At 37.8% G+C, this 27,495-nt stretch overlaps 3 protein-coding genes across 3 annotated transcripts; all 3 read left to right on the top strand.

Annotated features, from left to right (window-relative positions):
• The first annotated feature begins 555 nt into the window (after positions 1 to 555).
• Positions 556 to 6,593, top strand: LOC103933803 (calcium-transporting ATPase 4, endoplasmic reticulum-type-like). Its single transcript, XM_018644104.2, has 9 exons — positions 556 to 610; positions 737 to 2,157; positions 2,347 to 2,419; positions 2,515 to 2,636; positions 2,870 to 3,151; positions 3,255 to 3,632; positions 3,750 to 3,859; positions 5,324 to 5,552; positions 5,657 to 6,593. The coding sequence occupies exons 2-9, from the start codon at positions 742 to 744 to the stop codon at positions 6,236 to 6,238; spliced, it is 3,192 nt and encodes a 1,063-aa protein (XP_018499620.2). The 5' UTR covers positions 556 to 610; positions 737 to 741; the 3' UTR covers positions 6,239 to 6,593.
• A 6,213-nt stretch (positions 6,594 to 12,806) lies between these two features.
• Positions 12,807 to 16,040, top strand: LOC103933813 (ABC transporter G family member 20-like). Its single transcript, XM_009343502.3, has 2 exons — positions 12,807 to 14,081; positions 14,718 to 16,040. Exons 1-2 carry the CDS (start codon positions 13,040 to 13,042, stop codon positions 15,863 to 15,865), a joined length of 2,190 nt encoding a protein of 729 aa, XP_009341777.2. The 5' UTR covers positions 12,807 to 13,039; the 3' UTR covers positions 15,866 to 16,040.
• A 3,984-nt stretch (positions 16,041 to 20,024) lies between these two features.
• Positions 20,025 to 26,913, top strand: LOC103933819 (protein NLP9). Its single transcript, XM_009343510.3, has 7 exons — positions 20,025 to 20,182; positions 21,014 to 22,060; positions 22,328 to 22,372; positions 22,446 to 23,189; positions 23,930 to 24,053; positions 24,382 to 25,945; positions 26,134 to 26,913. The coding sequence occupies exons 2-6, from the start codon at positions 21,104 to 21,106 to the stop codon at positions 25,449 to 25,451; spliced, it is 2,940 nt and encodes a 979-aa protein (XP_009341785.2). The 5' UTR covers positions 20,025 to 20,182; positions 21,014 to 21,103; the 3' UTR covers positions 25,452 to 25,945; positions 26,134 to 26,913.
• Positions 26,914 to 27,495: the final 582 nt, after the last annotated feature.

The raw sequence follows: 27,495 nt of genomic DNA, 5'->3' as shown, positions 1-27,495 counted from the left end.
TGAGCGAAGCTACTTAGGTCAAAAGACCTTCATCTTTGGTTGTTCATATTTTGAACAAAGATGGATTGCCTTGCCCACATCAAATTTTGTTTTGTAAGAGTGTTTTGTTAGTCCCTTGTTGGGGGCTTTCCTTGTATATTTGGCTTGGCCCTGGAAATAACTGTCCGGTTTACCAAAAAAAAATAAAAATAAAAATTGTAATTCCCCTAGTTAAAATTAACCCGCGAAAAGGAATGAACAGAGTACAGCACCCCGCGCGAATAGGACCGTAGCCAATAGAATTCAGAATCCCGCCAGCTGTCTCAGTCGAACCACGTCATCAAAACGCGTTTAATTAATTTAATCAGCGTGCGATGATTCATTGAAATACTCCCCCGATTAGCCTTAATCCGGATATTAATTATTAGCCGTTGATCTGCTATATAAGTAGCCAGAGAGAGAGAGGGAGAGTGTGAGAGCGAAGGCTGAAAGCACACGGTGGTAGCTTGTGAGGCACGGCAGCTGAAGATTGACTTTGACCCTGAAGCTTTCTCTTCTCTTCCATTAAATTCTTTCCCATTAAATTTTCTTTCTTTCATTTTCTTGGGAAAGAAACAGAATATTGACCGAGGTAAGAAAACTGGACCCTCTCTTCTAGAAAGCGCCGTTATTTCAGTGAGTCAAATCCTTATAAACTGTTCAACTCCTTGCCTTTTCTTTCACCGTTTCTCTCTGTGTTGATTTGTGGTTGTCGTAGGGCTAATGGGGAAGGGAGGGCAGGATTTGGGTAGACGGAATGAGGACGGAAACCCAAAGCTGGCCGACGGCGCTGTATTTCCGGCGTGGGCGAAGGAGATTTCGGAGTGCGAGAAGCACTTTGGGGTTAACAGAAAATTTGGGTTGGGATCGAAGGACGTTGAGAAGCGGCGGGAGAAGTACGGCTGGAACGAGTTGGAGAAGAACGAGGGGCAGTCGATTTGGAGTCTGGTTCTGGACCAGTTCAATGACACGCTGGTTCGAATCCTGCTTGCGGCGGCGGTCGTTTCTTTCGTTCTGGCTTGGCTGGGCGGGGAGGAAGGCAATAAGAAGGAGATCACGGCGTTTGTGGAGCCGCTGGTGATCTTCTTGATCTTGGTTGTGAACGCAATTGTTGGGGTTTGGCAGGAGAGCCATGCCGAGAAGGCGTTGGAGGCGCTGAAGGAGATTCAATCAGAGCAGGCGACTGTGATTCGGGATGGGAGTAAGGTTCCGAATTTGGCGGCCAAGGAGCTTGTTCCTGGTGACATTGTGGAACTTAAGGTTGGGGATAGAGTGTCCGCTGATATGCGTGTTGTGGAATTGATTAGCTCGACTTTGAGGATCGAGCAGGGTTCATTGACTGGAGAGAGTGAGGCAGTGAATAAGACTAACAAGCCAGTGTCTGAGGACGCGGACATTCAGGGGAAGAAAAGTATGGTTTTCGCTGGGACTACTGTTGTGAATGGAAATTGCATATGCTTGGTTGCACAGACAGGAATGTCCACTGAAATCGGGAAGGTTCATATGCAAATCCATGTTGCCTCGCAGAGCGAAGAAGATACCCCACTTAAGAAGAAGCTCAATGAGTTCGGAGAGATGCTCACGATGGTAATTGGAGTTATTTGTGTATTAGTGTGGCTCATCAATTTTAAGTACTTCCTTACTTGGGAATATGTCAATGGACGGCCGGCGAATTTCAAGTTTTCGTTTGAGAAGTGCACATATTACTTTCAGATCGCAGTAGCCTTGGCTGTGGCTGCTATTCCTGAAGGTCTGCCTGCAGTCATTACGACATGCTTGGCGCTTGGTACCCGCAAAATGGCTCAGAAGAATGCCTTGGTCCGAAAGCTGCCTAGTGTTGAAACTCTGGGTTGTACAACTGTCATTTGCTCAGATAAAACAGGGACATTGACTACAAACCAGATGGCAGTGGCAAAACTTGTAGCTTTGGGTCCTAGTCCTACTATACTACGGAAGTTTAGGGTGGATGGAACTACATACAATCCACTTGATGGTAAAATTCACGACTGGCCAACTGGTCGTATGGATGCTAATCTTCAAATGATCGCAAAGGTAGCTGCTGTCTGCAATGATGCTGGCATTACACATGCAGAACAGAAGTACATTGCCAATGGAATGCCTACTGAGGCAGCTCTAAAGGTTATATTTGAACCCTATGCTCTTGACTTTTAGTAGGGTTTTTGATATCGTGCATTTCATCAGTAAACTGATTAAACATCATTAGTAAACAACCTTCTTAGTACGTACCATTCTTGGAGTACACTATAAGATAATTCACCTTGGTAGAGAACTCAGCTTGAGATTGAGTATGTTGTTTTGTCACCTCAGGTTTTAGTTGAGAAGATGGGCCTTCCCGAAGAGTCCAAGGGTGCGGAATCAACAAATGAAAGGGATTTGCTTGGTAAGTCAAACTCCAGTATTAAGTGCTTCCAATTTATCTATTTTGTTACAACTTTGAATTGGTAAGTTTACATACTCTGATACTCATTTTGTCAGGTTGTTGCCAGAAGTGGAATGAATTTGAATGCCGAATTGGAACCCTTGAGTTTGATCGTGATAGGAAATCCATGGGTGTAATTGTCAATTCCCGTTCAGGGAAGAAGTCATTGCTAGTGAAGGTTCATATTCTAATTTTAGTTTCAACAACTCCATGAACTGTTTATGTCCATTCATTGATTTAATCTAATATCCAAATTGTGGCATGCGCTGATTTTTAAATTTCAAATACAAAATGGAAAGTTTGAAGTAAATTGTGGCATGCCATACTCCCTTGCTCTCTCTCCATCTTTAAAATAAATAATATCAAAAAGGAATATTGCGGACTTCTGAATGAGGTGCTATGTTATTGCAGGGCGCTGTTGAGAATTTGCTGGAGAGAAGCACTAAGGTTCAATTGCTTGATGGCACTGTTGTACCACTGGATGATAGTTCAAGGAACTATATTGTGGAAGCTCTTCATGAGATGTCAACTATTGCATTACGCTGTTTGGGATTTGCATACAAAGATGAGCTCGGTGAGTTTGAATCCTACGATGGTGATGAAGATCATCCAGCTCATAGGCTTTTACTTGAGCCATCCAATTATTCATCAATTGAGAGCGACCTTGTTTTTGTTGGCCTTGTTGGACTGAGGGTGAGTTATAACATGGCTGTTCTCTACATCTTCTTTACCATATATTTGATCACAGTACCTTTGTTAAACTAACTGTGATTGTTGAATTATGAATTTGTTAAAGGATCCCCCAAGAGAGGAGGTTTTTGATGCAATTGAAGACTGTCGAGCGGCTGGAATCCGTGTTATTGTAATCACTGGAGATCACCAGAACACAGCAGAAGCAATATGCCGTGAAATAGGCGTGTTTGGTGCTGATGAAGACATACGTTCAAGAAGCCTTACAGGAAGAGGGTTTATGGGTCTACATGATCAGAAAGCTCATCTTAGACAAGGTGGTGGCCTTCTGTTTTCAAGGGCTGAACCAACGCACAAACAAGAGATTGTGAGGTTACTCAAAAAGGATGGTGAAGTGGTTGCTATGACTGGTGATGGAGTGAATGATGCACCTGCTTTGAAACTTGCTGATATCGGGATTGCAATGGGCATTTCTGGAACTGAGGTGATTTCTTTAGTTGGTTTCTCTTGTTCTTTGTTTTCGGCATGTCTACGAATTTTAGCTTAAACTACTAACTCACCTTTCCTTATCATAAACTTTTCATTTCCTTCTCCATTGCAGGTTGCAAAGGAAGCTTCTGACATGGTTTTGGCTGATGATAATTTTAGCACAATTGTTGCAGCTGTTGGTGAAGGCAGATCTATCTACAATAATATGAAAGCCTTCATCAGGTTAGTATTTTATCTCTGTTTTTTTTAGCTTTTGCCTGAGACGTGCTAAAAGAAAGAGTTATTTCTTCTGAAATTCTGCGTCCAGCATTTTTTCTAGTATCGTACGTAATGGTATGAAAACTTCTGAATGATATAGTATTCTGTAGTTATACTCTTCCATGTATATATTTAAGAGTATAACCATGTTTTTATCTATGATGCATGGACATGGGGGAAGACCAACGTATCCCGTATCTGACATGCGGGGATACGAATACGTGGGGAGATACGTACGGATACGCGACCGATACATATCCGAGTCAACTGATACGTTGTTGACTAATGGGATATGCATATCTTAGTGTTGAGATACGAGTATCCTACTTTTCTTATACGTTCAAACTATAATCAGAGGATAATCACACAAAAAAAATCAAGATAATTACACTTAATCAGCATAGAATCATGATAACTGACAGTTGATTGAGATTAGCTGAGCCGAAACGATTTTTTGACCAAAAATTGAAACGATTTTGTGTATAAAATTGGGATCTACCTGTTTTTCCTCACTCGAACCTCAGAATCGTCATCGGCAACTGCTCTTGTTGTCTCTGTTTGCAAGTGCTGCATCGTATCTAATGCATTTGCTGGTGAGAGCTGGTACTTGGGTTTCGAATTCTATGTTTTCCTGAAGCTTTCTTTTTCTTTTTGTTAATAATGTTGATGCTTTTCTACTCGGATGCCTTAACTTTACTTTTCTGTTTTTCTGAAGCCAAACGAAAAGCTTCTTTGCTTTTCTGTTTGCTTATTATAATAATATTATTGTTAGTGGCCTAGAATAATATTATTGCTTTTATTTTTCAATGCAACTATTGTCAAAAGATTTTCAAAGGATCCTACTCTCGGGTCAAGTTTCATTTGTTAAAAATGTTTGGAAATGGAATCGTCTCTTGCAATAAGGTTACTGATGAAGCTCTTGCAGAAATGAAAAAGCTAGTTCGAGAATGAGGGACTCTTTATTTTTATTTTTAAGTCATTTGGATGTTTTTTTAGTTTTTCAAGTTTGAAGATTAATTTAGTTGTTTAGTGAATTATCTTTTAAATTTTTTGAAGTTTATCGAAATAAATTTGAACTTGAATAGTATATTTGAATGCTTATTTTATAATATTTAGATATATATATATATATATATATATTTATATTATTTTAATTGTCGTATCCTTGCCGTATCGTGTCTTCATTTTTAGAAATTTGACGTATCCCTGTGTCGTGTCGTATCGTATTCGTGTATCCGTGTCCGTGTCCATGCATCATAGGTTTTTATAAACAAAGATTTGGGGAAATATATCATATTCTTGCATGATGATGTTTACGATTTCTCGTTGTCTGCTCCCCACCCGGTGAACTAAAGTTGTCCTCTTCGTTGATGCTTGGACATGTATGTTTTTGCTTTCAAGATTTTAAAGTCTTAAACCCTGTTTTAGGTACATGATCTCATCCAACATTGGTGAGGTCGCCTCCATATTCTTAACAGCAGCATTAGGCATTCCTGAAGGCCTCATACCTGTTCACCTCTTGTGGGTGAATCTTGTTACCGATGGACCACCTGCAACAGCACTAGGATTTAATCCTCCAGACAAAGACATAATGAAGAAACCCCCACGCAGAAGCGACGATTCACTTATCAGCGCTTGGATATTATTCCGCTATCTGGTAGCTTACTTTTCAAGTTCTTGTTTCTTCCGATATGTTTCAATTTAATGATTAACCTGTGAGCGTTGTCACTAATTTTCGCACCTGAATCTTCGGCTGGACAGGTTATTGGTTTGTATGTTGGACTGGCAACTGTTGGCGTATTCGTCATTTGGTATACACATGGTTCCTTCCTGGGTATTGACCTCAGTGGGGACGGCCACTCCCTTGTGACTTACTCCCAACTTACCAACTGGGGACAGTGCTCATCTTGGACAAATTTCACCGCGTCATCCTTCACAGCCGGAAATCAGGTCATCTCTTTTGATGACCCCTGTGATTATTTCCGTGCAGGCAAAGTGAAAGCTATGACACTCTCCCTCTCCGTGTTGGTTGCCATCGAAATGTTCAACTCTGTCAATGCCCTTTCCGAGGACGGAAGCCTGCTGAGCATGCCCCCATGGGTCAACCCCTGGCTCCTTGTGGCCATGTGCGTCTCATTTGGCCTGCACTTCATGATCCTGTACGTGCCATTCTTGGCTCAAGTATTTGGCATCGTACCCCTGAGCTTAAACGAATGGCTGCTGGTTTTGGCCGTTGCCCAACCGGTGATTCTCATTGATGAGGTCCTCAAATTTGTAGGAAGATGGGCAAGCGCTTCTCAAATATCCAGGAGGAGAAAACCATCGAAGCCCAAGACAGAGTGAGGCGACTTCTACCAGGTTGATAAATATCCTCCCAGAGGTGCGCGCTCTTATTGTATGTATCCCCGGAAAATGGGTTGTATAAAAAATAATAAAGGTGCGTGAGAGGTAAAAATAGGTTTGCGAATAGCACTACTTTTTTGTTTTTTTTGTTTAAAAAAAAATGGATCAGTTGGTGGTTTTGTCATGACAATCCACCCTTCCGGGAACCGACTCACAAAGGCATCCCTAGCCATCATCGTGTGAATTCATCTCCAACCACTAGTTCACCCTGTGGTGGTTTATCCTTTTGTATAAATTGAATAACTTTTCCCCTATATCTATAGAAGAATTATGCGAGTCTTTTATCTTTTGCCTCCTCTTCCAGGATGTTATAGGTTTCTGACTGCAAATCTAGGTCACCTACCGACATCGATTTCGTATCGATACTTGCATTGTAAGGCATCTCAACCAAAACGGAATACTCTCAACCATAAATCTCCGATGCCGTTCAAAACCTCCTTAAAAAAACCAAGAAATAGACGTCGAGAAAACGAAGACGATGCACGACTAACAAACTCCAGAGTTGTAAGAAAACAAGAGTATGACACAAGGGATGTGTGGTGCGTAATTTGAGCAACTGTTATATTCTATTTGGTTGTTTAGCTTTCTTGTTGGACAAGATTTTGAATTTTTTACCGAGCAGGCTTACCAGTTTTGCTTTCAACAGTTAGATTGCCTGAAGGGAGCTTAAAGATGCTATATGTCAGGCTTTTGGAACGACCCTAGATTCTTTTTTATATGAAGATTACACCATCCATACCAAAAAATAAATAAAAGATTCTGCAAGTATAAAAGAAGATACGTATTCTTTTGGAACCTAACCTTTTTTTTACCTGTGTAATTGAGTTCAACTCTCATGCTCATTCTTTAAAGATTTTAGGCATTGTTTAATACCAAAAAGAAAAACCAACCACTTAAACAAAAGAAAGTAAGAAGAAGTGGGTCCTTTTGGTTCGTAGTTTAAGAATGTATGGACGAAACACAAAAATATCTGAAAACGTTTGATGTTTTAAACGTAGAATCTTCATTATAAATCCGAAATCGAATCCGTTCACGTCTACGCATTCGTGGCGATAAGTACGTTAAGAATAAATTAGTAGAATTCAAACTACATGTTTTGACTAGGCGGTCAAACAAAGTCAACTCAAGGATAATTCGGTAGTTCATAAATCCATTAATATGAAAATTACACTTAAATTGGGATAGGATTTCATATGAAATTTTTTTCACATATCATATATAAGTGACTCTTTCAATCTTTTTTTCTGTAATTTTATTCTTTGCCCCCTCACCTTTTGGGATTTTCTCATCCCTTATATTATTTTGTAACTCTCTCTCTCTCTCTCTCTCTTTCTTCCTCACTTCTCCCTTCTCTCAAAACTCCCGCACTCTCTCTTTCTCTACAAGCCCTCCCTCTCACCTCCGAGCTTCACCTAAGAGGCAACAAAACCACCACCACACCTAGACTGTGATCTTGAAAACCCCAAGCCAAGGGAGTACTCCATTGTGGCAGTCACGATGCTCAATCCCCTGACAAACTCCGACGACATATCGCCGTCTTTGGCGAAGGTAAGCTTCGAGACTCCTTTGATCTTCCTTCCCCATAGTCTACAGTACTTGGTTAGTGATTAAAAATGGATTTGGTGAAGGTTTTAGCACGAAAAACAACTCAAGGGGCATTTTCCAGAAATTTGGAAACTTCAAAAAACCGTGGTCGTTTGGCCATGTTTCGGTCATTTTTCAGCCAACTCCAATCACCACTCAATCCCCACTTGGTATGAATCTCTTCTCCACATTCCTAAATACATTTTGGCTTTTGAATTACTCAATTTGGTTTAGAAACGAAGAAGTTACGAAGCTTTGAAAATTGTCCAAACTTTCAGCCAAAAACCCAGTTTTCTGGCTAGCACCGCCCCTTTCGAGGCGTTTTCCGACAAAAAAAAGGGCGAGTCTCGTCGAGTACTACAACTTTCATTTTTGTATCACTTGATTTCGTTGAGTAACGAATAAATTATGAGCGTTTGAAGTGGTGCCTAGAAACCGGCCAATTCATTGGCCCGCAAACGGGTAAACCCGACCCAAGTCCTTTGAAATCAGCCCAAAACCCATGGGCCTCCAGCCCAACCCGTGACCCTTTTAAGCCCAAACCAATTATTTACCCCAGGCCCTTTTATCAACCCAATTCCCTAACCTATTAACCTAAACCCTTTATCCTAAGCCCAACCCACCTAGACCTAACCCTAACCCAAGTCCAAACCCCTTACCCTGGAACCCCTCCTAGACTAATTTTGAAGTCCTAAATCCACTTCTGACGTCCGTTTTCCCAAATTAAATCGTTTGAGTATAGTTTTGTTAATTGTACTCTTTATGTGCTTAGGTGCAATTTCTAGCGGCGATTCCATTTTTCCTTTTTCGTACAGCTTATCTATGACGGAGTATCTATGACTGAACTCCTTCTAAAATGCATGTTTTAATAGTAAAAATGCATACATGGAAAGCATGATTTAATGATTATGTTTTATGAAACGTTTTATGAGATAACATGCTTACTGAGACTAGTTTAAATTATACTATTTTTCCTATAACTCATGTTCTTTATAGGATATCTAATGGATGACGATATAATATTTAGAACATGTTTTTGAACACTTCTTTATAGTATAGATGATGGATGATTTTATACTATGAAGTTGCTTTTCGGATATATATATATATATATGTTCAATGCTTTTCTACTTACCTAGTGGTCCCTATTCCACCATGGGTGAGGTTACAGTGTTGGCATAAGGCTAGGAAAACTAATCTCTAGCTACGGGCTGAGAGACATAGAGCTGCCATCAGGCCTGAAGATGATTTCCTCTAGCTATGGTGCAGGGATGGGAAGCTGGCACGGGGCCTGGAGTGAGACTGGACATTCACTAGTGATTAAGATATATACGACATATGTTTTGAAACATTGCATGGTATGCTAGGGTTTCGGAGAACCTACCACTTATTATGCATATTAGTTTTCATAAAATTTTAGGGGTTAGTATGTTGATAATTGTTTTACAATATATATATATATATATCAACTTGGTCCACTCATGTTTGTTTTGCGCCCCCTTCAAGACTTAGAATCGAGGCGTACAATCCTGGTGTCAAGGCACTTCCGCATCGGCATCTTCGAGTCCTCTTGGTGTAGGACCCACTCCTTTGTTCATTTAATTTTATATTATTTCTTTTTAGTGTTCTAGATTAGTTGTATGCTCTAAACACGTTCCTCAATTGCATATTAATTTAGTCTTGTTCTCATGCATTCTAAATGGTTTGCGTCAACTTCGGGTGTCGGCCAGCACATACCTATCCTGGTGTTTGGGGAATATCAGGATCGAGGTGTGTCATCTCAGGTTTACTAGGAATATGTGGTGAATTTAAAATTTTCGTGACACCTTATCCATCACCAATCCATTACTCTCGTTGATCTGAACTCGTATTAAGTGGCGAAGGCAACATCAGGTTTACTTGGAATATGTGGTGAACTTAAAATTTTCACATAGAGTTTTCGTTTTCATGACGCCTTATAAGTGATGCTGGTAGTGACACTGTATATGCGTCACATATGATCTAGTGTCAAATATTATCAAATGTGATGCATTTTCACTTTCTGGGACAAATGTACGTTGTCACGTAAGCCCTGTTTTCATGTAGTTTATGAAGAGTCAAATACATGTACTTAAAATTAGAGTTAGGGCTCATTTAAGCATTTTCACTTTTTGTGCTTAAGATGTAAAGAAACTATATGGAAAAATTGAGTGAGGAAGAAGGATAATGAGAGGTTGGGGAATAAATAAAGAACGGATGAAAACAAACTTTTGAAAGTAAAAATAACTCAATTTGGTTTTTATTTTATTCACAGTTTCTTGTACCCTTCTGTACATCTCTCCCATCATCCTTCTCACTCTTCTTCAATCCTCATTTCTCTCATATACCTTTTCGCGTACATTAAGCACAAATGTGAAAACTAAACTTTAAATCAAATGGTTCCTTAGGTTGTGTGGAAGAGACAAAATGTCTCGTTCTTGTTATACAAACGGTATTTTTAACGGTGAAAACAGGACCCTGCGTTAACAGTATTGAGAGTAGAAGAAACCGATCACAGAATATCAGATGCATGTTAAGAAAAGTGTCAGCCTCCATGGGTTTTATGTGCTGATGAGCTCCAAGAGTTAACCCCCAATCCAAACAATGCAATACACATGGCATATAACACAATGAGTATTATTTACTTTCCATCCATATTTCATATTTTCTCGCCTACAAAGACCAAACTACGGAATCAGTGCACCGCAGATGTAAAATCCTTACCTAAAAATAGCCGATATCATATGCCCATACGCATAGAGATATTATTACCAATTAATAATTAACAAAGAAAAGGTTAAGGGTTAAACAACTAAGTAATTAGCTAAGAAATTAAGCTAAAGGTGTCGAAGCAGGACATGTGGAGAGAATGGGGCTTTCGTGAAGAAATGGAGGCGTGTAGAAAATAGATTAGGAGGCTCCGGTCATCCCTCATCCATAACAAAGCAATCCAACCCAAAAAAGATAGAACTAATAGTGAGAATTCATGTTGAATAAGCTGGGAATTGACATAATTAAATTTGACTTATATTATCACGACTTCATTTTTAATTGTTTTTGTGATGAAAATTCTACACGTTATGGAGGGGGTAGGATACAAATTGGAAGTTGAGGATAACTGTAGTGTGAGTAGTAGTGAGCCGCTAGCAAGGCAGTCTCTAAGATTTCGGGAGTCCTACACAAAATTTATAATAGGGGCCCTTCCTATGATAGTTTTCCAAAAAAAAAAAAAAAGAACAATATATTAATGCTAGAAAGCATAACTTAAATCAAAACAAACTTTAGGACTCACTAAGTTTTCAATTGTCATTAATAATAAGTAAAAAGAGTTACAAACATAATCTTCACCAAATAATCAAAATTAGTTTAGTCTTAAACAACCAAACAAGAAAAAAACCTTCGAAAACTCTAAATTTAAAGTTTTACTTGAATATATAGCATTATAACATTAAATTGAAAGAAGAAAAAAAAAACCATTTTTTGGTGTGTTGTTATTGGCATTCCAAATATCTTATTTGCACTCTTAAAGTTTTATATATAGAAAAAACAAAATTTATACTTATAAGGAGTGCACAATGAAATTTTATAGTGCTAATAAAAACAATTTTTTTTTAATATATAGTATTATTACATAAAAATATTAGATAGCAAAATTTTTTGAAGGTCCCTTCAAATTTGAAGCCCTATAGGATTGTACCTTTCACTACCCGAAAGCAGCCTCTGGCAGCTAGTCTGTCTTTCTAAAATGTTGACCCATTGACAGTTGGCAATTGCAACCAACTAGGACAAAGTAAAATTTTTTTAAGGTCCCTTCAAATTTGAAATCCTATACAATTACACCTTTCACTACCCGAAAGCGGCCTCTCACCCCTAGTCCATCTTTTTCTAAAATGTTACCTATTGACATTTGACAATTGCAACCAACTAGGGATGTAGGCAATTGCACATCAACTTTTTAGTTGAAGTGAGACAATTAAATAGTGTGACAAAGAAACCCTAATTATCCAATAGAATGTTTGGTGATGGTCAGAAGTAATAACTGTTCAAAATTGTGGGTTTTCTTTGATTTTGATGGCCTACCAAGTTTGTCGAGAAGTGTTGGGGGAAATGATGACTTTAGCTAATATAGATTACACAGTAACAAAACAGCGATAAACCTTAGAGTTAAATAGAATACGTTCAGCCTGGTTGGGAGAGTTCCTATGGTAGAACTCAAAACTCCTTTTAGATAATAAATTTTTTTTATTTTTTTATAATGTTTGAGTAAAATAAATAAAACTACCTTTGAAAATTGAAAAAGCTCTTATGGTGCTTCCTTATAAAACATTTGCACGTAAACATGTAGCTGCAAGAACTTATTGAATTTTTTCGTGTGTTATATGCTCTTCTGTTGCATGCATGCATGCACCGATCTGAGAATCTTTACCAGGCAAATGTCACAAGTACACTTTGTTCATTAGCGTGTGTGTATATATATAATATGAAGCACTTGGTATAGTGAATTGAAAACCTGAGTTTAATACTACTTAGTTAATTTAGTGGTACTATGTTCTTAATGTTGAAAAATGTTTCAAGTTCTGATCCTTTGTCTTGAGAAAGATCAGGAAAGAAAACTCAAGTTTAATGCTTAGATGTTAGTTACTTAGTTTAGTGATATTTTTGTTCTCAATGTTGAAAGATGTTTCAAAATTTGAAAGATTTTGAATGAGTTATCGAAAAAAAAAAAAAAACCAATAAATGTTCGGATATATTAATTTCCATTGTTATTTAACTTATTTTCCATCACATCTAGTTTTATCGTATATAAAAGAATATTCGAATTTCAAGCCTACAAGTAAAGAAATTCCCAAGCCACTCAGGTCACTTGGGGTATGGTAATGAGATGATGGTAAGAGTGAGCCAACTCATATAATTCCTTTAGCCCTTTGGACTTGGTACAACTACAGTGGAGAACTAGAAGGCTAGACACAACTTCCTCTCCCTCTCTTCTGACCAACTAAAGAAGCATTCACGCAAGCAGCGGTTGGACACTTAAATTAAACTCACCAAACACAGTGACCATCGTCATCACAATCTCACCTTCTATATATCTCGCTCTCAAAGAGTCCTCGTACTAATTATCAAACTCCCACAGCCAAAATGGAGCTCGTAGATTTCAACCCGAGACCCCGAGGCCTAAACCCTACCCTGGGCGAGCTCCTCCAGTGGGTCGGAGATGCACAGAGTCCCGACATCACTCCTCATGATCATGTTCTTGAGTTAGGGTACGGTTGCACCTCCGGGTCCTCCTCCTACCCTTTTGTCCTCTCATTCACTGATCTCACATACAGCGTAGAAGTCCAGCGTAAAATGACCTTAGTACCCGCCTGTTTCAAAAGGAAACCAAATACGGCAGAGGTTAAACTGGGCATGAACAACAACAGCACAAACCCAAACACAAAAGTTTTGCTCAATGGCATATCCGGTGAGGCCAGAGAAGGCGAGATCATGGCAGTTCTCGGAGCAAGCGGGTCGGGAAAATCAACGCTCATTGACGCTCTAGCGGATAGAATCGCCAAGGACAGCTTAAAAGGCTCGATCACACTAAACGGGGAGGCCTTAGACTCAAGGCTCTTGAAGGTCATATCAGCTTATGTCATGCAAGACGATCTTTTGTTCCCAATGCTAACGGTTGAAGAAACTCTCATGTTCTCAGCTGAATTTCGGCTTCCTCGGAGATTATCAAAGTCGAAGAAGAAAGCTCGAGTCCAGGCTCTGATCGACCAACTTGGTCTTCGAAATGCCGCCAAGACTGTGATCGGTGACGAGGGCCACCGAGGCGTCTCAGGAGGCGAAAGAAGGCGGGTTTCAATTGGAATCGACATAATTCACGACCCCATTGTTCTGTTTCTTGATGAGCCGACCTCGGGGCTGGATTCGACGAGTGCTTATATGGTGGTGAAGGTTTTGCAGCGGATTGCACAGAGTGGGAGCATTGTGGTCATGTCAATTCACCAACCTAGTTACAGAATATTGAGCTTGATGGACCGGTTGATTTTCTTGTCACATGGACAGACTGTGTATAGCGGATCGCCGGCGAATCTTCCGGTGTTTTTCGGGGAGTTCGGGCATCCGATTCCTGAGACTGAGAATCGGACTGAGTTTGCTCTTGACCTCATTCGAGAACTCGAGGAAACCCCAGGTGACCTTTTCAACCACACTAAATTTTTTTACCAAATTTATTCGCTAAATGATTTGATAATGCATGTGCAAATATTTAGTATTTTATCTATTAGGTAGAAGTAATATTCAAAGTAGGCATACATTTGAATAAAGGGTAATGCTAGGAAGATCAAAATTTTAAACCAATTTTTGTAAATCAAAATGATGTGATTGTTGGTTATTGGATTTTTATTAAGTGTTGATTAACAAACTTATTCCTTGTGACACACCATTTAGTTTAAAAATTTAGTTTCTTCAGCATTATTCTTTGAATAAAAGAAACATATTTGACAAGTAAAAATTTGAGATAAAATTTAGTGGTGAGTGCAACAGAGTTAGCGTATGTCAAGATTAGTTCTTCAAATTTTTGCATCAAATTAATATAAGATATGCATTCATGTTTATCTATTTCTAATTGATATCGACATGTGTCGTAGAAAGATTTTTATGTGAACAGTAATTATAGTTTAATCTAAATTACGTGAGGCACATTCGAACTTGAATACAAAGAGAGCACATCAGTCTAGCTAACTCAAGTAAGCTCAAGTCTACATATTACTTGTGGAGTAAATTTGATTTGATGCTGACTATTTTACAACTGGATGTTGCAAAACAGGCGGAACCAAGAACTTGGTGGAATTCAACAAATCATGGCAGATCACCATGGACGAACAAAAACAACGAGAAAATCAGAACAACTTGATCAACTCCAACTGCAAGCCAAGGCTTTCTCTCAAAGATGCAATTAGTGCTAGCATTTCAAGAGGCAAACTAGTCTCCGGAGCACCAAATGATTCAAACCTCTCCTCATCAGTCCCCACATTTGCCAACCCTTCTTGGATTGAAATTGCAGTCATCTCCAAACGCTCCCTCACAAACTCCCGAAGACTGCCCGAACTCTTCGGCATTCGCCTAGGTGCGATCCTCGTCACCGGCATCATCCTAGCCACCATGTTTTGGCACCTAGATGATTCCCCGAAGGGCATCCAAGAGCGCTTAGGGTTCTTCGCATTCGCCATGTCCACCACATTCTACACTTGCGCCGAGGCCATCCCCGTCTTCCTCCAAGAACGCTACATTTTCATGCGCGAAACCGCCTACAATGCCTACCGCCGTTCCTCATACGTCCTAGCTCATTCCATAATCTCCATTCCCTCCCTAGCCTTCCTCTCCATAGTCTTTGCCGCTACTACCTTCTGGGCCGTGGGGCTCGCTGGTGGACTCCACGGCTTCCTCTTCTTCTTTTTCACTACTTTTGCGGCCTTCTGGGCCGGGAGCTCATTCGTCACGTTCCTGTCAGGCGTTGTGACACATGTCATGTTGGGATACACCGTTGTGGTGGCAGTTCTAGCTTATTTCGTACTCTTTAGTGGATTTTTCATCAGTAGGGATAGAATCCCACCCTATTGGCTTTGGTTTCACTACATTTCCCTAGTGAAGTACCCTTATGAGGGCGTTTTGCAAAACGAACTCGATGATCCAATCAAGTGCTTCGTGAGGGGGACCCAGATGTTTGATAACTCACCAATAGAGGCCTTCCCCGTGGCAATGAAGTTGAAGCTTCTCAAGAGCATGAGCACAACTTTGGGCGTGAACATCACGGCGTCCACCTGCGTGACCACCGGAATGGATATACTGAAGCAGCAGGGGATCACGGAACTCAGTAAATGGAATTGCCTGTGGATCACCATTGCTTGGGGGTTCTTCTTTAGGATTCTCTTTTACTTTGCCTTGTTGTTGGGCAGTAAAAATAAGAGGAGGTAAAAAAAATGAAGGAAATGTGATATATTCAGAGTCACAGCCATGTAATATTGTGGTGGTGTACAAACCTCTATGATTATTATTTGCTTATTGATTTTCAGTGTATAATTGTAAGTTTACCATGTAGTTTTGTAGTTCATGCAACTCTTTGCTTATGAAAGATTTATTTGGAGGCTAATAGTACATGGGTATACGAAAATTCTATAGTTGAAGTGATTTTTAAAACGGGACACAAGGTTCTAATTTTTTTCACATTGGATCTTGAGGTTTTGAAATATATCAATTCATAATTTTTGTCTCTTTAAACATCTAATGCTCCGTCAAATTGATGAATTTTTTTTGTCAATGTGGTACAAATGTGGCTTACGTATTAGTCCATATAAGATTTTCACGCTCATCATGTAATTAATTTAATAAATGATCAAACAACCAATCACACCAAAGTCTGTTGATACTATTTCAATACGTTATGGTGCAAAATGAAAAAAAAAATTAAACCTCATGTTTCATTGTGAATATCACCCAAAACTGAAGGATGTGAAGTGTAATTAGCCCAACATTCTATCATAAAACCATACTCTTAAAATATGAGGTAAGCCGTAAGCTTGGGTGAGGGATTAGTTCCGAATCAATTTATTAGCTGACAACTGTGCGAGCTCCACTATATATTTATATGGCGGCAGCTCCGAGGTATATTTTTGTTACACAATTTTGACACATATTTTGTGCAGGTTACATAATAATGTATTTTAATGATTTGAATTCTATATTTTAGGTTTTCGTTAAAGGTCATATCTACCTAAAATGACCAAAATCTGAAACTATATGACATTTGGATTAATGGTTTATGGTTTATTTGTTGAACCGTATTTGTCCATTTTCTTCACTACAAATGAATGTCTTAATGATTTTAGATTTATCTAATTTTTTGCAAGGATAATGTATGAATGATGTTCTAAAGATAGATGATTCAAATCGTTAAAATACATTATAGAGTAACCGTCACAAAAACATGTGTAAAAGATTATGTAAAAAAATGGTATCACGAATCTGCCTCATTTATATATGTATTATATATACTTACCAGCAATGCGTAATCCATAAACCTAATTATGACCAACTCTAATGGAGCACACAAGTCTCACCTATACAAGTGGTTTAATTCTGCAGAAATTCCATAAGGAAAATAGTCATTACATCAAGGCCAACTTAAATTTACCTAACCAAGGTATGTGACGAAACTTTTCGACGAACAAAGCAAAGGGTTTAAAGTTCTGACATGCATGTACATAATTAGATTAATGCAATTATATATGCATGGTTATATAAAACAAAATTAAAAATTAACAATTAAAAACAAAATAATTATCAAAACGGGCTTAAGTTTTTTGTTTTTTGTTTTTTCAACAAACGATAGTATTTACTATTAAGTGGGAAAGTGAGTTAAGCCTTCTAATTGGCTTGCCAGAATTGAACCTAATACCTCTTCCTTACAAGTGAAGAGCAATACTACAATACCGTATTACTAAATGTCAACGGACTTAAGTTGTTAAATAATACATAATCGTTTTGCCAAGCTTTTAATTTCAATGGACAGTTGTAAAACACTTGCCGCTTAATCCGCTTACACTCTCTCCATGTAACAAAATAAGAAGAATTTGAATCCTATTCCCAATAATGCTCATGTTTCATACTAATTAATATATAGAAATAGGCTGTTCCTTATATACAATGATATTGGACGTAGGAGATTGATTTGACTTAAGTCGCACACTAATTCTAATTATAATTGTATCAAATTTATCATTTATAAAAGTTAAACATGAGACTTTTACTTAAAAATTGAGATAAATAATACTAAATCTTAGTGCTAGTGACATAGGTTGTTCGTCTTTACCAACTCATTTATCTATTTATTTAGCAAGAGATTTTAACTTAGTTAGCTGAGAAAATTTATCAATATATTTTTGTTTGTATAAAGAACCATTTTTATTTATGATTTGTTTAATAATTATTTCATTTTTAATAGTTTGTTTTTAATTTTCCGTTAAGGATAAGGAAGAAGTACATGGGAGGAATGACATATAAAGTTGAGAAAAGATAGGTTGGAGAGATGTAAAAGAAATATATGAGGAGGTACAAAATGAAAACCAAAACCTAACTATTTTAACTTCAAGATTTTTTTCATTCATTTTTTTGTTGTAGCTTATATTTAATTGAGAGAAAAAAAGGGCGTAACATGGAGAGAAGGAGAGTGGAGAATAAGCTTGAGGAATTCTTTGTTATTCTCCAGTCCTTATGCCGTTATTTATAGTAACAAAGAGGAGGAAAACTTACTCTCCAAGAATTTAAAGTCTAATAGGAAAAATCTTCTAGATCTCAAAATATTCCTAATATATCTCTACTTAGGATTTACACAATCACAATATGTATTAGAATGCTATGACAACATTTTCATCATTTTTATTGAATACTTTCTCATCATAATCTAGATGTCCTTCGTCCAGCACCGACCCCAACCGTTTCAATCTCAGAAACCTTACCCTCAAGCAGTGGTGGATCCAAGAAAAATATTTCGGGGGGTCACATGTAAAAGTTTACAAATATTTTTTAGACATCTAATAACCTTTAAAATTAAACCATAGTTCCACCATTCATAACTTATAGAGCAAATAACAATACAAGTTACAATAATCTCCGACATGTTTTCATAAAACGTTGCATTATAGCTTCATTGTCAATAGAAGAAAAAACATTGCACTCAATATAAACCACCATGCTATCACTCAACCATTGATCTTCAATTCAGTTGAACAATGGAATCTTCACAATATTTATAATGGCAAAAGCTCTCTCCACGAAAGCAGTAGCAGTTGGTAGAACTAAAGCCAATGTAATTAGCAAATACTCATGATTATATACACTATTCCTTCCCGTCTCCACCAATTTTTTTTTTTGCAAGGCTACCAATTCCTTTCAATTGAGAAAATTCACTACTTGAACGCATATCAAGAATATAATGCCCAAGTTGATCTTCAAGTGCCAAGAGTTGACAAGTAGTAAATTCATTAGGATAAAATGAGCAAAACATATTAGCTTTTGTTCATCAAAAGCCGAGAATGAATCATCCGGGCTCAAACTTGCTAAACAAAGAAGCAACTATGTATTTACCTCATCAAGCAACTATTTAATTCCACAAGTTGCTTATCAACGATAGCAACAAGGAGCTCCACATGATAATGATGGAAGTTTGTGATTCTTTGAGCTCTAAGCCATGATCTCCCTCGAGTGACATATCCATCATCGATGCATTTATTTTTTTGGCTCTTTGTGTTTATTTATTTTTATTAAACTAAGGCTCAGAAACTATATTGTTTTGACAAAATAATATTTATTAAAAAGAAAAAGAAAAAGAGCCACTATTACATTTGGAGGGCCTGTATGAAGCTAATTCCAATCTTTAAAGGGGCACTACCCAAGTTATCCATGGACATTCACCGAAGTTTGGAGGGTTAACACTCAAGTTATTCGTAGACATTTACTGAAATTCAGAGGGTCAGCTGACCCCCCTTGCCTCTCAATGCATCCGCCTCTCCCCTTAAGAGGTACCTAACTTGCTTATTAAAATGAGTAGATAGTCAGCATTGAGACATGTTATTGATAGGAATTTGAAGTAAAATTAACGTATGGAAACACACAGTAAAAAAAAAAAAAAAAAAAAAAAAAAAAAAAAAAAAAAACGAAGGACGAAACATAAGTAGTGAATCAACTAAACCCTTTTCAAGGTATACCATGTCGTAAGATTTGATATCCCAAACACAAATGAAGACACTTATATCAAAAAATGATCCAAACTTAATGATTAAAAACAAAATAATTATCAAACCAACTCTGAATTTCGTCGAGGATAAGGATCGTCAGAACTGGACCAAATGCAATGAATTGGCCTACGAAACTACAAACAAAATTGGAATTTTTGACAGAAAAAAGTTACATTTGGCAGTGGTGATGTCACAAACAGCGGAATTTGGCGGTATCACAAATAGCGGAATTTGCGGTTGATGTCACAAACACCGATATCTGGCGTTATGATGTCACAAACACCGATATCTGGCGTTATGATGTCACCAACGGAATATTCAATTTTGTTTAATCTTCTTCAATCTCGACCCTCCCATCAAAGCAAACGCATCCTGACCGTACACCCAGTGGGTTCGTCCTATAACTCGCAACGACAGAATCATTTCCCTTTCTCTTTGCCAGTTCGGAAGCGTTGTTAGGGCGCAAGCGAAAATTTGGGGATTTTTCTTACCAGTCAAGGTACTCGCGTTTGATAAATATGCAAGTTTTTAGAAATTAGGGTTTTGTTTTGGGGGTTTCTTCGTGTTTTATTCAGTAGTATGTTGGTGAGCTTGCAAATTTTGAAGTTTTATTTTATTTAACTTGTTGGGGTTTTGATTGGTTTCGTGCGGTTTGAATTGATATGTTGAGTTAGAGATTAACAGATGCTGGGTTTTGTTTGTTAATTTGATTAGGGAATGTAATTAGAGCTTTAAAGTTGTTGTTTGTGAAAATTTGGTTGTGGTTTACTGTTAGGACTATTCAGATGAAGAATTGATTTCCACCGAATAAAAAGATGAATAACTGATGTTTAGTCTTTTAACTTTTTTAATTTAAGCAAAAATTTATTGGGTTCCACTGAACTTTGGATGCTCAAACAAGTGCTTGTTTGTTCATGTTTCTTTCTTAACTGAAGCAATAAGTTCGGTCTGAATAGATCATTGTTAAATTTTCGTTGCTCGAACAAGCCCTTATTTTGTTCATGGTTTTTTTTTGTTAACTGAAGTAATGAGTTTTGTATGAGTAGATGATTTTTACTTTTAATTTTAAGCAAATTTTATAGGGTTCCTTTCAAACTTTTGGATGCTCAAATGAGCCCTTATTATTCATTTTTTTTTGTTAACTAGAGTAATGAGTTTGGTCCGAAAAGATGCATGTTAGTGTATTGAGAAATTCATTAATAGATACAAACTGATAGTGTTAATATGCTATGGTTTTTAATATATCCTTATCGTTAGTGTTAGATAACTGGATCTGAAATTTGTAGCAGGGTTTCCATGCTTACCAGGCTTAGTGCTTTTTTTTCTGCAGCTTGTAGTGCCTAATTGCAATGCACGTATAGTTATATGGTCAAATTTTAGCAGTAGTCATTTTTGATCAAATTTGGGTTTTAATCTGAATATGGATTATCACTTTTCGCCTAAAGATAAGGGAAATGATCACTGGGCTTCTGCCAGAGCTCAGGTTGAGAATTTGGCATCGTTTGACGATGGAACAAGGAACCCGATCTCAGAGGATATGTTTAATAACATTTCTGAGCTCATGAACTTTGACACTTATGCTGGATGGTGCAGCCCAGCAGCAACGGACCAGATTGCAGCCTCTTTGGGGATGCCATCATGTCCATCAGTGACCTATACACCCTTGGATGCCTTGAATCTCGTAGAACATAATGGTGAGCAATTGCTAGTTACGAGTGGTGCTGGAACTTTCAATGTTGGGGGAAGTTTCAATTGTGGAGACAAAATTGTGTTTGAGCACATGGGAACCCCCCAATATGGTGTTTCAACAGATTCCAATGATGCTAATGACTCAATTGTTAAGCTAAATAATGGGTCTTTTCAACAGAATAATGTCATGGGCATGGAAGACTATATGATCTATAGGCCACCTGGATTGTCACTCAATGAGAAGATGCTTAAGGCATTGTCGATGTTTAAAGAGACCTCTGGTGGGGGTATTTTAGCACAATTATGGGTTCCCATGAAGCATGGTGATCAATACTTATTAAGCACTTGTGAGCAACCCTATTTGCTTGACCATATTCTTACAGGGTATCGTGAAGTCTCAAGGATGTTTACGTTCTCTGCAGAAGAAAAACAGGGTTCTATCTTGGGTCTTCCTGGCCGTGTATTTGTCTCCAAAACTCCAGAGTGGACTTCAAATGTTAGTTTTTACAATAAGACTGAGTACCTGCGGGTGGATCATGCAGCTAATCATCAGGTTCGTGGATCAATTGCCTTACCGATTTTTGATTTTGACCTGGAAAGTTCATGTTGCGCTGTATTGGAACTTGTCAGTACAAAAGAGAAACCCAATTTCGATACGGAGATGGAAATAGTTTGCAGTGCACTTCAGGTCAGTTTCTCTCTTCTCGTGTAGCAGCACACATGTACCATATGCAGATGATTGATGCAAATCCTTTTTCTTCTCTTTGTTAAACTTTTAGGTTCGTGCTAGTAGAATTAGTAGATGTAATGAATGCTCCAAAAGGTTACATTTACTAATTGTTGTGAGGTGCTTCCCAAGATTACAAATTGTACTACCCTATATGTTTCACATATGTTGATTATTGTTGTCGATGTTTAAGTGTAAAAATTAATATATTTTGATGGCTATGTGCAGGCCGTTAATTTGAAGACCAATGCGCCTCTCCGACTTCTTCCCCAGGTACATATCAGAATATGTTATCTATTTTTTTTGTTATTTTCTACACTTCTTATGAGAGAACCTTTGCTTGCAGTGCCTCTCAAAGAACCAAAGAGCTGCTTTAACTGAAATAAATGATGTCTTGCGTGCTATATGCCATGCACATTTATTGCCATTGGCTATGACCTGGATTCCTTGTTGCTACTCTGAGGGAGATGGTGATGGAATTAAAAGAGTACGTGTTAAAGGGGGTTTTACAAATTCAGATGAGAAATGTATACTTTGCATTGAGGAAACTGCTTGTTATGTAAATGATAGAAGAATGCAAGGCTTTGTGCATGCATGTGCGGAACATCATCTTGAGGAAGGGGAGGGAATTGCTGGTAAAGCACTGCAATCAAATCATCCATTCTTCATTAATGATGTTAAAGCGTATAATATATATGAATATCCACTTGTTCATCATGCACGCAAGTATGGTTTGAACGCCGCAGTTGCAATTAGGCTAAGGAGCACCTACACCGGTGATGATGACTATATATTGGAGTTTTTTCTCCCTGTCAATGTGAAGGGGAGTACAGAACAACAACTTCTGTTAAACAACCTCTCAGGTACCATGCAGAGAATTTGTAAGAGTTTAAGGACAGTTTCAGATGCAGAATTAGTTGGGTTAGGAGGCGCCAACACTGGGTTTCAGAAGGAGACAAGCCCTAATATCCCAGAAAGAAATTTTCAGACAACACTGTCAGATAATGAAATGAATTCAGCTGAAAATGTCACCTTTAATGTTTTAAATCAAAGAAATAGGGGAATCGAAAGAGTTAATCCTCCTAAACAGGTATTGCTTTTATAAAAGAACAATATTGTGGATAATTCACTTGTTTCAGTTTCTTTAGAGAACTTTTATAGTTTTTATGATGTTTAATTTGAAACAGTGATGGAGATATTTTTTGGTCTTATTGAGTTTTTGTTAGTTATAATGATGGAGATATTTTTTTGTCTTATTGAGTTTTTGTTAGTTATCTAGTACATATTGTAGGAACTACTAGTTATAACGAGAATGGAGGTTTATTGTCCATTGTTCTAAAACATAAATAGAAAAATAAATTCTGTAGATACAATTAGATGTAACTCTCAATGGAAAGTATTGTAGAACCAAGAAATCATAACAGTTTTGCCCTCCGTTTGACAAGATTGTTGCCTTTAAAGTTACTTTCTGAAAGAAGCTGCTGGATATAATATCAAGATGATTTATTTTTTATGCCTTTAAAGATTAGGAACATCCAACATAAATATTATGTAGTAATCTTATGTGTAATCCTTCCTTGAGACAGACCTCATCTTTTCTGCTCTGCATTAAGTCCCAATAATGACCAACATTATCCTTATGTTTCTTTCTGCCGGTTGAAATTAAACATCTCCGTGTATTTGCTTTTGTAAATATGGAAACACTGCAAAGGGTCCTTATTATCCCTACCTGGAATGCTATGTTTTTATTGTATAATGGTTTTTCGTTGGCTCTCACTTGAGAAATATTGTTGGAGGGATAACTTTTTTGTACTCTTCTTCCTTGTATAGGCACCGAGTGGGTCAATAAGGCAGGCGGAGAAAAAGCGAAGTACAGCGGAGAAAAATGTAAGCTTGAGTGTTTTACAGCAGTACTTCTCTGGGAGTCTCAAGGATGCTGCAAAAAGTATAGGAGGTGAGAGTCATGTATAAGGAGTCTACTTTTTAAGAATCCATATGAGGTTTTATCTTATGAATTCGTTTTAATAAATAACTTCACATGTTCTCTATTAATTATAAACTTTTTTATGATAAGGCACAAATGAAGCTTATTTTTCTGCCTTTATTATTTTCTTACAGAAAATTATATTTTTCCTCCATGCTCTAGCCAGTCCATGACTCCATGTAGAAAACAAACATTTACTGTCAAGTTTCCATGCAAATTATCGTTTCATTGTTAAGTATAATTCTTGCTAATTATTTAAAAGGATTTCTTCACTTAACATATCATTGGCTTTTGGCAGTTTGTCCCACTACGCTAAAAAGGATCTGCAGACAACATGGGATCTCAAGATGGCCATCTCGTAAAATAAATAAGGTGAACCGTTCATTGCGGAAAATACAGACGGTGCTTGATTCTGTTCAGGGGGTGGAGGGAGGATTGAAGTATGACCCAACTACTGGGGGGTTTGTGGCAACAGGATCCATCATCCAAGAAGTTGATGCACCAAAAAATCTTTTATTTCCTGAGAAGAACCTGCTTATTGAGAACTCTGAGTCAGTTGCCCAACATCCCATTTCAATGCCTTCAATGTCCTACAATAATGGTGAGAGTTTGACAGTTAAATTGGAAGAGGATGGGAATTGTGTTCCAACTTCTCATGAGAAAGAGGTAAAGACACAGAGCATCCCTTTCATGCCTCAAGGGGACTCTAAGCCGATTGCAATGGATTTTGGATCATGCGATCCTACTAACCATGGGATCACACCTGATTTGAAGGGCTCTTATCTTGCAAAAGAAGTTAATAAATGGGGTCACATCCAAAACAGTCTAAGGTTAGACAATTCTGACTGCCACTTTGTGTCTCAGAACTCAAGCTTCTTGGTTCCTGCTGATGAGATGGACATTGGAGTACATGGAGATGATGGGATTGTTGAATATAACCAACATAGTTCTTCGAGCTTGACGGATTCATCGAATGACTTTGGTTCAACAATGCAGGGATACTCATCAAGCACTCAGAGCTTTGAGGAGCAAAAGCACCCACAAGTCGAGACAAGCACTGCAGAGAATGGGTCAAAAATAATCGTGAAAGCTACTTATAAAGAGGATACAATCAGGTTCAAGTTTGAGCCTTCTCTTGGGTGCCTTCAACTGTATGAAGAGGTTGCAAAGAGGTTGAAGTTGCAAAATGGGACATTCCAACTCAAGTATTTGGATGATGAAGAGGAATGGGTGATGTTAGTCAGCGATGCAGATTTGCAGGAGTGTCTTGAGATACTGGATGACATCGGAAAGCGTTGTGCTAAGTTCATGGTCCGTGATATACCTTCTGGCGTGGGTAGTTCTGGAAGTAGCAACTTTCTGGGGTAAATTTTGTGTTTGCTTTTATAGTATACTTGATGGTGAGAGGGGACGTTGATGAGATGGTCACCAATTCAGACGTCATTGCTCCTTTCTAATATTAGCAGGTTGGCTATTATAATAGTTCCGAATTAAGCAAAGAGAAAATATGGCCTATATGATCCATGTTACAATAAGCTCTGTATATGTTAGAATGGATGTAGTCATAGAAAGGTTAGAGGGGTATTAATCTGCAATGCTTAATCCCAGTTTGTACAGATCGTATATAATATATATATATATATATATATATATATATATGAACTTGAAGAGATAAAATTTCCACGACGTGAAACACTTTTATCTTTCAAATCATTTTTGTTCTAAGGGAAAAGTATTTTAGGCCACATTATGCTCGCCAAATATAGTTCACTTCTATCACCGCCACTGGTGGAGTTCATGATGCACCTGCTTTGAAGCTTGCTGATGTTGGGATTGCAATGGGGCATTTCTCTGGAACTGAGGTATTTATCTAGTTGTTTTCGCTTGTTCAATCATACTTTTCAGTGCTTGTTATAATTCCCTTATTTGGTAGCTTAAGTTTGATTTTCTTCTTTCTTCCGACTTGTTGCATTTTGTTACTTCTTTTTGTACGAGGTCACCTGAGAATGTTCTCACTAATATTCACTTGAAACTTGATTATGTTGGACAGGATTGGGATGTACGCTGGACTGGCAACTGTCGGCATATTCGTTATTTGGCATACACATGGTTTTTCTCCAGTCTTAATCTCAGTGGGGATGGCTCCCCCTGTGTCACATAATCCCAGCTCACGAATTGGGGATAGTTTCAGATTTTCTCCTTTGATGATAACCCCTGTGATGATTTCCATGGTGTCCCTCTTCGTGTTGATCCCCATCAAAATGTTCAACTCTCTCGGACCCTCACGCTTTCTGAGGACGGAAGTTTTGTGCCAATGCCCCATGGATAAACTCCTGGTTCCTCACAGTCATGTCTGTTTCATTTCCTCACAGTCATGTCTGTTTCATTTGTTCATTTGGCCCGCACTTCTTGATCCTCCATGCGCTGTTCTTTGTTCAAGTATCCCGTGTTGTGCCCCTGAGCTAGAACGAGCGGTGGCTTTGGCAGTTGCATTTCCGGTAATTCTCGTTATCATGATCCTGAAGTTTGTGCAGAGATGGACAACCAGGTTTCAACTTTTGCATAAGCAGAGCCCCTGATCCAAATATCTTTGCTAGGTTTTATTTATTTTGTTTCTGTGTTCAGTAAACATTTTTGTGGTTGTGAAAACTGGTTTAACTTTCCCCTTCATATCCGTAAAAGTCTGGTCTACCAGGCTAACATGTGCAAAGTTCTGTAACGTGGTAGATACAGTGGAATTTTCTTCCCAGGCTCATAAGCACATTGTGTAAGAATCGTCGTTCACTAGAAACGCGTTGAAAGTTTAATTAAATAAAGGTGCTCTTTTGAATGCTTGTGAGCACTTTTTCTAAAAGCACGTATTGACTGTCAAATTCGCTTATATTATATTTGGGAGATGAAACTTAAGATTGTTAACGAATTTTAAGTTTGATGGAAATTAAAATGACGGAAATTTAATTTTTAGAATTTGTGAATTTTCTTATTTGGTTAATCTAAAAGAACATTGGAATTGAATATGAAATTTGTTATCTTTAAACTTTCAATCATAGAAATTGAAAAACAACACTTATTTACATAGAATTTAAACTTGAGAATTGGAGGTCCCAAATTCTAAGGTTTTTTTTTCACGCGGAAAGTCTAAATTTCTATGTTTATGAATCCAAACAAGGAGATTGGTGCATGTCAATTATAAATTCTAATTTTACCCAAATTCTAAGTTTATTTCCCTCATTCAAACACAATGTTATAGTTGGCTCATGGAAGATTTTTTAGAAGCACCCATCATGTGCTATTTTAGAAAGCACTTCGAAGGGCTTTTGGATTTTTGATAGAAATCTCAATGTGTTCACAAGAAAAGTTACTTCACAAGAAAAGTTACTTCTAGCGGAAGTGCTTTTTATGAATTCTAATT

This window comes from the organism of the source record quoted next, unplaced genomic scaffold (genome assembly GCF_019419815.1).
Source record: "Pyrus x bretschneideri cultivar Hongxiangsu unplaced genomic scaffold, Pyrus_bretschneideri_v1 Contig45, whole genome shotgun sequence".
NCBI lineage: Eukaryota > Viridiplantae > Streptophyta > Magnoliopsida > Rosales > Rosaceae > Pyrus > Pyrus x bretschneideri.
The sequence above is the reverse complement of the archived record's forward strand: the minus strand, read 5'-3'. Positions and strand labels throughout refer to the sequence as shown.

Coding starts and splice junctions, on each gene's coding strand:
- LOC103933803 (XM_018644104.2), top strand. CDS start 742: ATGGGGAAGGGAGGGCAGGATTTGGGTAGACGGAATGAGGACGGAAAC. Junction 2,158..2,346: donor CTACTGAGGCAGCTCTAAAG/GTTATATTTGAA, acceptor TTGTCACCTCAG/GTTTTAGTTGAGAAGATGGG. Junction 2,420..2,514: donor AAATGAAAGGGATTTGCTTG/GTAAGTCAAACT, acceptor TCATTTTGTCAG/GTTGTTGCCAGAAGTGGAAT.
- LOC103933813 (XM_009343502.3), top strand. CDS start 13,040: ATGGAGCTCGTAGATTTCAACCCGAGACCCCGAGGCCTAAACCCTACC. Junction 14,082..14,717: donor AGAACTCGAGGAAACCCCAG/GTGACCTTTTCA, acceptor GTTGCAAAACAG/GCGGAACCAAGAACTTGGTG.
- LOC103933819 (XM_009343510.3), top strand. CDS start 21,104: ATGGATTATCACTTTTCGCCTAAAGATAAGGGAAATGATCACTGGGCT. Junction 23,190..23,929: donor GAGTTAATCCTCCTAAACAG/GTATTGCTTTTA, acceptor TTCCTTGTATAG/GCACCGAGTGGGTCAATAAG. Junction 24,054..24,381: donor TGCTGCAAAAAGTATAGGAG/GTGAGAGTCATG, acceptor GGCTTTTGGCAG/TTTGTCCCACTACGCTAAAA.